Raw genomic sequence first — 12,239 nt, 5'->3', positions numbered from 1 at the left:
CTACACTATGGCCTATTTCAAAACTAATGTGTTATCTATTATTTGAATAGAAACGAATGCTGCATAATGCGTGTGAATGTTGCTTTTAGAAATATTTTCTTTTTGAGGTAAGCCAGCCAAAATTTCCACTTTTCTGCGAAGTTACCAAGTTGCATAATGCTTGTATGCTTAACTATATTTATCAGAACAAAGTTCGTTTTCCAACACAATGAAACTAAAGCCACCTTTTAATTCTCATCCCAATAACCTCCTTCTCCCTTAAAGGCTGCCACTTTTGTTTTTCAAGACCTCTTCTTTACTCTCTTCTCCTGCCAAAAAGCCTCCTGGGTTTGGTTCTACAGAGGTGATCCACCAGTTCTTAAAACATAACGCATGCACATTGCTGTATGCGACTGCTTCCCGGGATAAGGAGGACCTGTCATTTTCAGATCAGACAACCCAGAGGACACTCCGGGTGTCCTATCAAGCAGAAATACTTCGCATAGCCCCGAGGTCTAGAGATGTATCAAACAGACAGGGAAAAAAATGTTTCCTGATACAGGTTCTCCAAAACAGGCGGAAACAGCATAGGTAACATACATACTTTGAGGCAGGAAAAAACTTACTGCAGTGGATAATCTAGATGCCAATGTCATTTCCAAGTTCCCTTTGAGACCAAGTAGTGCAGGAACTAAAATGAAAACTTCGGTTACTTTTTTGAACACCTCCCAGTGCTGTAAGGAAAACAAAAATAGAATTTGCTGACACTTAAAAGAAAAACAACACATTTCAGAACAAAGACATTTCTAAAAAATCTCAGCCTGTTTTCCAACGTTGCATTTGCATTTTGAATGACAACACGGGTCATTTAATCAGTGAACATTTAGCTTAACCCCGTTCTCCATCGCTCTGAAGCCTTGAGTTACTTTAGAAGCTCCAGTTAGAGTTGGGAGTGATAGCTGATAGTCACTACATCCCAAAATACATCTAGCTTGCTACACACTCCACCCTTAAAGTTTACTTTACCCCTTTTTGATGGCAAAAGGTAGTGTAACTCATGCTTAAGAGCACAGACTCAAGAACCAGGTAACATGGGTTTGAATCTTGATTCCAACACTAATTACAACCATCCCACAGGAAAAGTACATTAATATTATTATCTAATTTCACAGATCCTATATAATAAAAGGGTAATATGCAAATTGACCGAATGGTGGAACAACCAGTCGCTATGACATTCACTGACCATCAGGGGGCAGATGCTCAATGCAGGAGCTGCCCCCTAGTGCCTCTGTGACAACACTAAGGATGTCCAACTGTTGCTTAGCCATCAGTCAGACATCCCCTGAGGGCTCCCGGACTGCAAAAGGGCACAGGCTGGGCTGAGGGATCCACCCTCCCCAAAGTGCACAAATGCCGTGCACTGGGCCGCTAGTGAAGAAATAAAGATTCAGAGTGGTTAAATGATTTTCCCAAGGTCAAAAAATGAGACTCAGAATTGACCTCAGGAGTTCTAAGTCATCCATGTTCTGGTCCCAATTTGAGGTTTTGAAGCAAAAAGGTTGCAGAGCATCTATAATAATCTATAATAATAAAAGCATAATATGCTAATTAGGCCAGACGTCCTTCCAGATGAAGCTGGGGCTGTGAGGGCCAAGGTGGCCCCCGTGGCAGGTGGGGGCCAAGGCAGAGGAGGCAGCCACCATGGCGGCGGCGGTGGCGGCTGAGGCAGAGTCCCCCGGCCACCGCAGCAGGCAGGGGCCCAGGGAGCCGCCATGGTGGCGGAGGACGAGCCCCTTGCACGAATTTCGTGCATCGGGCCTCTAGTAGGATCATAGAAGGGCACTAACTTGGAAATTAGAGTTGTGATTCTAGGCCTGGATCTTTCATAACCTGACTGTGTGATCCTGGATGAGGCCTGTATCTTTCAGATCTCCATTTCTTCATCCATGAAATGCAGATACTATCTGCTCTGTCTAGACCTTTGGGAAATACCATGATAATGAAAGTAACACATATTAAAGTACTTTATGAACTGAAAAGACGATACAAATGACTTAACACAAATGCTATTTTACAAATGCTATTAAGAGGTGACTGTCCCAGTAAGAGACTTTATAAACTAAGCAAGTTAAGTTATGCCAAAAAATAATCAAGAACACAGCCATCATTAATACCAAGACAGATGAGGAAAAAAATTTAAATCCATCAGTTAAATTAAAGAAAAACTCACTTTGTCCCCAAAGTTTCCCTAGAGGTTGTTCTAAAACAGGTGTAGAACGAGGGCCGAAAGAGAGTTTAGGAAATGTTTACTCAGATCAGTCTCTGGTAAAACCCTGGTTCAAAGGCTTTTCAAGGAAAGCCCTCCCTTGCAATTAAAGATGGGCCTAAAACAGCACTGGGACTCCAGTAGCATCCTGGATCCCTTACCCTGTCAAAAGCTAACAAACAGCCGAAACCGGTTTGGCTCAGTGGATAGAGCGTCGGCCTGCCGACTGAAAGGTCCCAGGTTCGATTCCGGTCAAGGGCATGTACCTTGGTTGCGGGCACATCCCCAGTAGGAGATGTGCAGGAGGCAGCTGATCGATGTTTCTCTCTCATCGATGTTTCTAACTATCTCTCTCCCTTCCTCTCTGTAAAAAATCAATAAAAATATATTTTAAAAAAAAAACAACAAAAAAAGCTAACAAACATGTTCTTGTCCCTGTTTCATGATGGGTTAAGGATTCTGCTGTGCTAGTGGGGAGATGCATCCTTCAAAGATGATGGTGTGGCAGTGGTGGTGGTGATGATGATGATGATGATGATCAATAACAACAGATAATAGTAACGACACCGCTAGGGATATAATGGCTAAAATAAAACAAAAACTGACTAAAAGTAACACAAAAAGCTATCTGATGAAAATGGTATTAGAAAGAGTCTAAAGACATGTCTATAAGGACATTTATGATAGCACCAGCGTGGGGGAATGAGTAAGTACATTCTGGTGTAGACATACAATGGAACAGCAAGCACACGCTTGAAAATGCAGAATATCTCTGTTACTCATTTGGAAAGGTGTCCAAGATGTAATATTGAGCAATGACAATACGTTCCAGAAAAATACATATATACAGCATTTCACTTTGATGTTTGGAAAACAACAACACCTCTGCACAGATGTATATACATGTGCACAGAGAAAAGTCTGCAAGCATGTACAACCAACTCAGAACGAGGTGACCTCCAGAGGTTAAGGGAGTTGGGGCTGGAGATGAGGAATAGGGAAGACTTTTTATCTTGTGTTTAACCCTCTATATCAGTGACGGCGAACCTATGACCCGCGTGTCAGAGGTGACACACGAACTCATTACTTCGGTTGATTTTTCTTTGTTAAATGGCATTTAAATATATAAAATAAATATCAAAAATATAAATCTTTGTTTTACTATGGTTGCAAATATCAAAAAACTTCTATATGTGTCACATCACCAGAGTTAAGGTTTTTCAAAATGCTGACACGCCGATCTCAAAAGGTTCGCCATCACTGCTCTCTATATTGTTCAAAGCCAACTTTGTTATTGTAAAACTTTATGAAGACTCACGTCCTGGTCAGAATGAGACTATTCTCTTACAACTTCTGGAGGAAAACAAACAAGAAAACACCTACAAAGAGCAAAGTCTCTACCCAGAGTCAGCGTCAGTTCATTCTATGGGACAACTGAAATCTAAAGGTAAGTGTCTGAGATGCGTAGCCTGCATAAAGCACCTGGAACAGCAAAGACAGTTAAGCTAAAGACGAAAGCCTACCTGGACTATATCCAAAACCATGCCGGCAGAGACGGTCCCAAAGCCAGCTAGCAGAAACGGCACGAGGATCTGCAGGGCCATGATGCCGCTGGATTCCTTCGGCAGCTTCGGGTTTGCTTCCACGATGACATCTTCCTCGCCGTCACTGGGCCTTTCCTCAGCTTGTAGCATGGCGGTCGTTTCGGAGGTCTCCCCTGCGTCACAGTAATTGTAGTTGGCATAGTCGTCGTACTTTGGGCTATAGCTGGACGGCGTGTGCCCATTATTGCCATGGAAAGACGGCTCCGGGACTCTGTGATACTCCACGTGTGGCTCGGATCTGGTACCAAACGTCTGTGCCACAGCTGATAACCCCTCTTGCCAAATGCCGTTCACTTTTTTGTGCCTGTCTTCCGGGTTCTTCTGGTAAATTACTGGAACCATACTCAACAATAAGTTTAAAAACTTATCAGATTGAACTGTATGTAAGCTTAAAGTCCAGTCTACAAAACCTCCTCCACTACTTGGACCACCACTTGTTTTATTAGTAACAGATCTTCCTTTACTATTAGTCATATTGTCATCGCAAAAGACCCTGTACTCCTTAGATCTGAAGCTTCATAAACCATGGCAGATGAATCAGAACCACACAGATGCTGGTTTCAATTACGATGCTGAATTCATTTTGTAGCAAAATAATGTTTCCACTAATAAAAGTTGTTTAGATGTTCCACACAGGGATGGAATCTGGAAAAGAAAAGATAAGGTAATTTTTAAAAAGCAGATGAACTATGTGGATACTTAAGGTTTTCATAATTAAAGATATAAAACACTATCCTCACAACATTGCCATCAGATAGGTATTATTAGCCCCATTTTATAAATAAGTTTTAATCTTTCATCCCTGGTTCATGAAACTGTCAAGCACAAAGCTTTAATTTTAAACCGAGTTCTGATGTTAAAGGTTTAATTTTAACCACCACACTGAATTTCTCACCACTTTGTGTGCCAAGTTTGCTTTAAAACCCTCACAATAAATCCTTTTGCCTTAAAAAAATAAAACACATATGTTCTTAAACCAACCCTCAGATACATTATACTTCTTGGACTTAACACATAACTGCTTTGTGCCATATAACTGCTTTGTATGCAGAAATATACTGCAGAGCTATTTTCTGTGCTCAATCTCGGTTATAAATTTTCTTATCTTTGCATATTCTATGTAACTAATACCAATGTAATGTCTTCAACTGTCCCTGAAGTTATACATAACCACCTGCCCGGGTAGAGAGCCTATTTGAACAGCTGCAAATGCTGTCAAAGCTATCTATCACAATGGCTCTAAGGGCCTTGGGTGTTTCTCAAGAAACTGGCACTGACTTGATAAGGGACAGACGGCCCCACCATCTGAATGGACTACCCACCAATTTAGACAAAGAACTGTTGTTGTCGGTACTGCTGCCTTTAAGGAAAATTATTGTATTCTTCAACATTTGCTTTCAAAGCCTTAGAATATCCATCTCTTCTCCTTGGATAGGGGACAAGTGGAGGCTAAGGTGTGCGCATCTGTATCATTATTCCCTCCTTTTCCTACTTCCCCTCTTGTGATTTTGGAGGCGTCTGGATAGTCCTACCGGGAAACATTCTTTTTTAAAAATATATATATTTTATTGATTTTTTTACAGAGAGGAAGGGAGAGGGATAGAGAGTTAGAAACATCGATGAGAGAGAAACATCGGTCAGCTGCCTCCTGCACACCCCCCACTGGGGATGTGCCTGCAACCAAGGTACATGCCCTTGACCAGAATTGCACCTGGGACCCTTCAGTCCACAGGCCGACGCTCTATCCACTGAGCCAAACCGGTTAGGGCGGGAAACATTCTTAAAATACATATCCTAGGACCCCATACCTACTGACTGAGAATTCTACATCTGAGCCCTATAAATATTTCCTTTTAAGCTCCCTGGGTGATGTCGGTGCAAGCTCCCTGTGATCTTGCACTGGGAATCCAATGAGTGGATTAAATACCAGTTGCCAGTTTGGGCCACCTGCAGATTGATGGGCACACCCAGTCAGTCCGTGTTTAGAGAAAATCAGATGAATGGAAACAACGTCCGGGGGAAGCAGAGAAGAAACCAAGCAGCCCCAGAAAGCGGGATAAATAAGGCTGGGCTGCTGCCGGAGAGCCTCCCGCGGAATGACAGGCCAGGCTGCATGTCTGGGACTTCGGAGATTCCCGGCAGCCCAAAATGAGTCAGATTGAGTTTCTTTTCCTTCAATCCACTCACCTCTTTTTTAAAAAATGAGCATTTCACTGCCTCCAAGGCATATTTAATCAGACAAAACATAAAACACACCTCAAAGAGATTGAGCTTTCAGACAAATCGTTTTCACTGAAGGACAAGTGATGGATACAGGCAGTTCCTTCCTCTTCAGGAAGCAGAATTATCAGCTTGATCAACATGGAAATGCAGAGAAATGGAGATGAGCCAGAAAGAAGGGTGACAGTCCCTGTATCGCCATTCAGTCACCCTAAAATTCAGAAAGCTCAACATGCGCTCTTGGGAAACTTGGTCAACAGAAAGATGGAGGGGAGGGAAGGAAAGGAAAGGAGGAGTTTCCCTGATGAGTCATCTCTCTGAGAATAGTGCAGGACATGGCTCAGCACAGGGTCTACACTGGGTTGGCCTTTGGGATCCAGATGCAGAGACACGTCCAGTTCATACTTTTGTTCTTATTGCTAGTATTCTTACTTCAGCATAAGCTATTGTGGTTAGATGGGGAGATAAGTACTGTACCAGGGCCGCTGTGCACAGAGACCATACAGAGCCTTTGTGTCACGTCAAAATCAGTGCCTCCTGGAAAAAAAAGTGTGTGGTATGTGTGTTGATTTACTGAAGTGGTATCTTGGAGGAAACCTACCCCTTGTGCTGGAGTAGGCATCCTGTTCCATTGCAAAGGTTAAATCACCTGAACAATCCAGCAGAGCTGTGAGTTAGCAGGTCTAAGTCATGCCAGATTACTGAATGCAGTATATGGAGTTTAATACTTTGCTATCTTCCCATAACAATAAAAAGGCTTTTATGTAATGTATTGCTAGTAATTATCACACTTAGAAAAAAATCACAAAAGTTGTTGATCAGGTGGATATTTTAGATTTATATAAATAAACATAAAACCACAGTACTGTCACATACATGTGTACACACACAAAATAACCTAGAAGTCTAATTGTGACTATTACGTATTCTCACTTTTGCCCCTCTGCAAGTGTGCATTCTGTTCCTTTCATTTTCTTTTTGAACACATCCTCTATGTTTCTGTTTATTACTGAAATGTAGTGAGTTCCCAAACAGGATGTAATATATGCTCAGTTAAAAGAGCTTTCAGGGAGCCAAAACCGGTTTGGCTCAGTGGATAGAGCGTCAGCCTGCGGACTGAAAGGTCCCAGGTTTGATTCCGGTCAAGGGCATGTACCTTGGTTGCGGGCATATCCCCAGTGGGGAGTGTGCAGGAGGCAGCTGATCGATGTTTCTCTCTCATCGATGTTTCTAACTCTCTATCTCTCTCCTTTCCTCTCTGTAAAAACTCAATAAAATATATTTTAAAAAAATAGCTTTCAGGGAGATCATGCCAAACAAAACGAGACCTTAACTTATATTATGCAAATTATTTCCTTGTTTTATACATAAAAAAAGAACATTGTATATTCTTTTGAATACTAGCCAGTAAGTACTTAACTGAATAATTGTATAACAGGTTTGTTAAGAAGGATCATGTCTATTTAACTTGCTTTTTGCAGGACTCAAATAACAAGCTGACTTTATGGCTGCTCAGTTTTCTTCAACTATTTTCATTTTAAAGATCCCAACCTCACCAATTTCTCTCAATGATTAAATCCTTCCATTCAAGCAAAAGCTAATTTTTAAAAGCTTTTTAGATATCACTTTCATCATCTGAACTCCTCAGCTTTTGCATTACCTTATCCCTTTTCCTGAAGAATTTACCATCAGATCACCACTCAGCACAGATGCCAAACAGCTCTTACGTAATCACCCCTTCGGTTTTCTCGTGTTCACTCTGACAACGCTGTCTGCCGTCCTGCCATGACCTCACTGTCACACCCTTCTCCCTTGAGAAGTCATCAGAACCCATGAGGACAGCCTAGCCCCATTTCTGCAGGTCACGGCCCTTGACTATGGAATCATATTAAAGAACTCTCTTTCTCCATGTGAGCTAGCCCTACAGCTATTATTAAAATCATTTCTCATTGTTAGCCCCTTGGTTTCATCATCCTCATCCACTGAGCTCCCTGCATTGCTTATTTTTGGTTACTAATTATTTCATACTGACCCAATGTTTTCTACTAGATTACCTAAGCCAGCTAAATTATTCTCTTACTCTTCCCAAGTTTCAAATTTGCTTTATTCAGCTTTCCTACTTCTACACTTCGTACTAAATGGTTCCCAACACCCAAGAACTTTCACCTGTTCAATAGGTCATAAAAGTATATTACCTCAAAGAAATCTATCCAAATTAATGTAGGATTAAAAAGAAAAAAAATGTAGGATTAAGGGTACAAAGAGGAAAGCACAATCAAAATTAAGTGCTCAAAATACGGCTAGCAATTTTCCTATCACAGTTTTAAAAAAGAGGTATTTTTGTTTAGTTTTGTTCTGTTTTTAAAGAAAGGCATCTAGCCCTGGCTGAGTGGCTCACTGCAGCGTTGTCCCATACACCAAAAAGGTTGTCCGTTCAATTTCCAGTCAGGGGACATACCTAGGTTAAGGGTTCAATACTGGTCCGGCCACAAACAGGAGGCAACAGATCAATGTTTCTCTCTCACATTAGTGTTTCTCTCTCTCTCCCCCTCTTCCTCTCTCTAAAATCAATAAAACATATCTTCAGGTGAGGATTTAAAAAAAAAAAAAAGGTGTCCATTTGGTCTTCCACTGCCAATTCCCACATAGCACAGGTGAGATCTTTTTTCCTGTGATATTTAATAGATCACTTGAACCTCAAAAGTTAAAGATCAATATGGTGATGTAAAAGAAATCTCCTGAACTCTACATACACTGTTGCTGCTGGGAAGAGATGTAAGTCATGGTATCCTTAAGAATGTATGACCAGGAAAAAAACAGGGGTGTGGATGTCTTCTGCCCATTTCCTCTAGGTACGCAAGAAAACGGAACTATCTATCCCAGGGAAGCAATTCTAAAGAATGAAGGCAGGCCCCGTCAAGAACTGGCCCACAAACCTCATGAGGTCTAAGTCTCAACTGGCTCCAAGCACAGCTGAGTTATAGTCATTTACCTTATCCTATAATTTTTATCATTGGTCAGCCATTTAAAAGTGCTTGGAAACTGAAATATAAGAAATCCTACCTCACAAATACTGTCCTTCCTAATTAAAAGGCTTACTTCTAAAGTGGAATGGAAGTATTTCCATTCCTTTTTATTTTTTTGAGTGAAATACAGTTTACTTTTTTAAAAAATTAATTTGAGAGAGAGAGAGAGAGAGAGAGTAAGGGTGGGGGGCAGGGGGAAGACATCGATTTGTTGTTCTACTTATCCATGAATTCATTGGCTGATTTTTCTACGTGCGCTGACCAGATACCAAATCTGAAATCTTGGCGATATTGCTAACCAATGAGCAACCCGGCCAGGACAGAGTCAGCTTCTTTAAAAAACCTAGACTTCTTTGGCTTAAACTGGAAGCTGTCTACTTGCACTGAGTTCAAGCACTCACACAGGTTTCATTTCACTAACAGGTAGTGATGTAAAACTTTCTTAAGTTAAAAATGGGGGAAAAGTGAAAAAGCAATTAACTGCCATTTCAGTCATTTTGGAATGCTGTGAAATTGGTGGTCTTATGTTTTCTAACGAACACAAAAGCTTGAAAAGTTATGGACATGAATTGGCTACTGGCCTACAAAAGCCAGCTGATTCCATAAATCCATCACTCATTTCTAGGATTGCCCACTGACACAGAAGGCTAATGCCATGAAATTTAGCAATCCTGCAGTTCCTATATACCTAAAAGACAGCCAAATATTTGTAAAGAATTCATTTAAGGCCAGAGAAATCATCTGTGGGTTTAATAAACCTTCTGTATCGTAAATCCTCAATTAGCACAAATAATTTTTCAAAAGAAGCCAGACCCAGAACAAATGATTTTGTTCTCAGAATAACAACTCCACTTTAAAATAATAATAAGTTTTAAAAGAATGCTTTGTTTGGAAGAAAGATACATTAAAAAAAAACACACAAGACAATGAATCAACTAAACTACAATCTACAGTTACACCATTTCCACTTATTGAGAAAATGTTGACAGAGTAAATATGGTGTGTGTCCTGGAACTAAATGTATTCCATAAACAAAGTACAGTTTATCCTGCCAAGTGCCATCTGTTAGATTTATATCTAGCCCCTATCAAACCAATCAACTGAAACATGTGGAAAAAAATGTTCATTTAACTAGGTATTCTGGTTCAATTGATAGCAGTACAAAAATAGATTTTTTTAAAAAGAATACAGGCAGCAAACACTTGCCGGAAAGATCAGTTTGTTTGAAACAACTCAATGAATGGCTGGATATCAAAGGAGTTGTCCAATCAGAGAACTCTGTTTTGAAGTTGAGAAACTGCTTTTAAATAACAACAAAAAAGTAGATTTCCCTTTATTTTATCTTAAACACTGCTTACCTGTATCTTATTTTTCTAAAAACTACCCAACATTTAATAACTTGCTCCTATAATTGACATGTAATTGACATTCATTTCCTGCAAACAACCACTAAGAACACAACACCTCCTCTTGAATCCTTATTTAGAAATTATAGCTACAGAAAGCCATGCTACTAAAAACTGGTATTTATATTTTTCTGTAATAAAGATTGAGCCCCCGCCCCTCCCCCCTTTTTTTAATGTTAGCAGCAAGGAAATTTACAGCTAAACCTGAAACTCAAATCTATGATCAATTTATTAAACTTAACATTATACTACTTTTCTTTGGTACTGGTTTTATAATTCTTTTTTTGAAACCAATATTTCTTGTAGGCATTGTTTTTATAAACTGACGCAACACACTGTATAAATGATAGTGAACATAAGAATAATAAAACATTTCCCTACTGTTTTAATAATCTGAAATACCTAAATTTAGAAACTAGAGTTCCTCAGCATTTCAAAGGAGTAGAAATTATTACTCAGAACTTATACAGAAGTATACTTTCATACTTTTACCCCTAATACATTCTTCTACTCCTGGAGAGAATGAAATTTTAAAAATGCAAACACACTTCTGGAACCTATTAAAATATGCACTCAACTCTATGTATAATTAAACTGAAAATAAAAGCCTCCAGAAATTTAAGGTGCAGAAAGGATGCCAGTGTGTCAAAGTTTCTTTTTGTTTGTTTTTAAATTTTCATTTGAGAGAGAAAGAGAAACATCGATTTGTTGTTCCACTTATGTGTTCACTGGTTGATTCTTGTATGTGCGCTGACCGGGGATCGAAACTGCAAACTCGGTGAATCAGAACAACGCTCTAACCAACTGAGCTACCCTGGCCGGGGCTCAAAGTTCTAAAATCTTTTTAAGAAAAGGGAAAGGAAGAAAGGAAGCTAATGTGTCAAAGTTTAAAAGAAAAACAAAGCTTTCTTTGTAAGAAAAGTGAGAGGGGAAAAAACAAAACGATTTGCCACCTGTCAGGTGATAATGTTTCTTCTACATTTTAAGATTAGGAGCAGCTCACTATCTTCAGCTGCCGCGTTTCAAACATTTACTTCTCATTTCCCAGGGCCCTTCCTGTCCCCTCTCCTGGAGCCGGTGAGCAAGGCCTTACCTTCCATCGGGCGATGACTAGGGCAGCTCCGGCCCTGAGGTCTTCCTCGGGGGGTGGCCCACCTCCTCCCCTCGCTGGCACATCTTCTCCCAGGGAAAGGAAGCCAGACCTACCTTCCCCAAACTGCACTTTCCCTCAAGAGTGTCCCCTGGTACACCGGGCTCAAAGAGGGTTCAAGTGCGCAAACCCACTAGCAGAGACTACAGGCAGATGAGATCAACTACCGGCACACAGTGTTATGTTACTCAATTATCTTGGCATCAAACTGAAACAATGACCTAACTCACCACCTTTACTCCCTGTAATCAACTCTCTCCTCTACCCTTTGGTCAGGGCTGCACACTTTTCTTTTATTCAAATGCCAGTTTTAAAAAGAAAGTGCCCTCTCGCAGTCTGGGAGCCCTCGGGGGATGTCCAGCTGCCGTGGAGATGAGAAAGAGGCTCCCATCACCACTGCACTCGCCAGCCATGTGCCCAGCTTGTAGCTGAGCGGTGCTCCCCCTGTGGGAGTGCACTGACCACCAGGGGGAAGCTCCTGCGTTGAATGTCTGCCCCCTGGTGGTCAGTGGGCAGCATAGCGACCGGTCGTTCCACCATTTGGTTGATTTGCATATCAGCCTTTTATTATATAGGATTGTTTTT

The 12,239-nt window shown here is 40.8% G+C and overlaps 1 protein-coding gene across 1 annotated transcript in view; it reads right to left on the bottom strand.

Moving 5' to 3' along the window:
- The window catches only part of SLC41A2 (solute carrier family 41 (magnesium transporter), member 2), a 61,057-nt gene extending 49,176 nt beyond the window's left edge, over nt 1–11,881 (bottom strand). The window contains exons 1-3 of the mRNA XM_006769342.2: nt 11,598–11,881; nt 3,772–4,497; nt 606–713 (exon numbers count right to left, since the gene is read on the bottom strand). Of these exons, the coding sequence (XP_006769405.1) occupies nt 606–713; nt 3,772–4,326 (663 nt within the window). The 5' untranslated portion in view covers nt 4,327–4,497; nt 11,598–11,881. The remainder of the gene's footprint in view (nt 1–605; nt 714–3,771; nt 4,498–11,597) is intronic.
- Between the last annotated feature and the right edge of the window lie 358 nt (nt 11,882–12,239).

This window comes from Myotis davidii, unplaced genomic scaffold (assembly GCF_000327345.1).
Source record: "Myotis davidii unplaced genomic scaffold, ASM32734v1 scaffold120, whole genome shotgun sequence".
NCBI lineage: Eukaryota > Metazoa > Chordata > Mammalia > Chiroptera > Vespertilionidae > Myotis > Myotis davidii.
The sequence above is the reverse complement of the archived record's forward strand: the minus strand, read 5'-3'. Positions and strand labels throughout refer to the sequence as shown.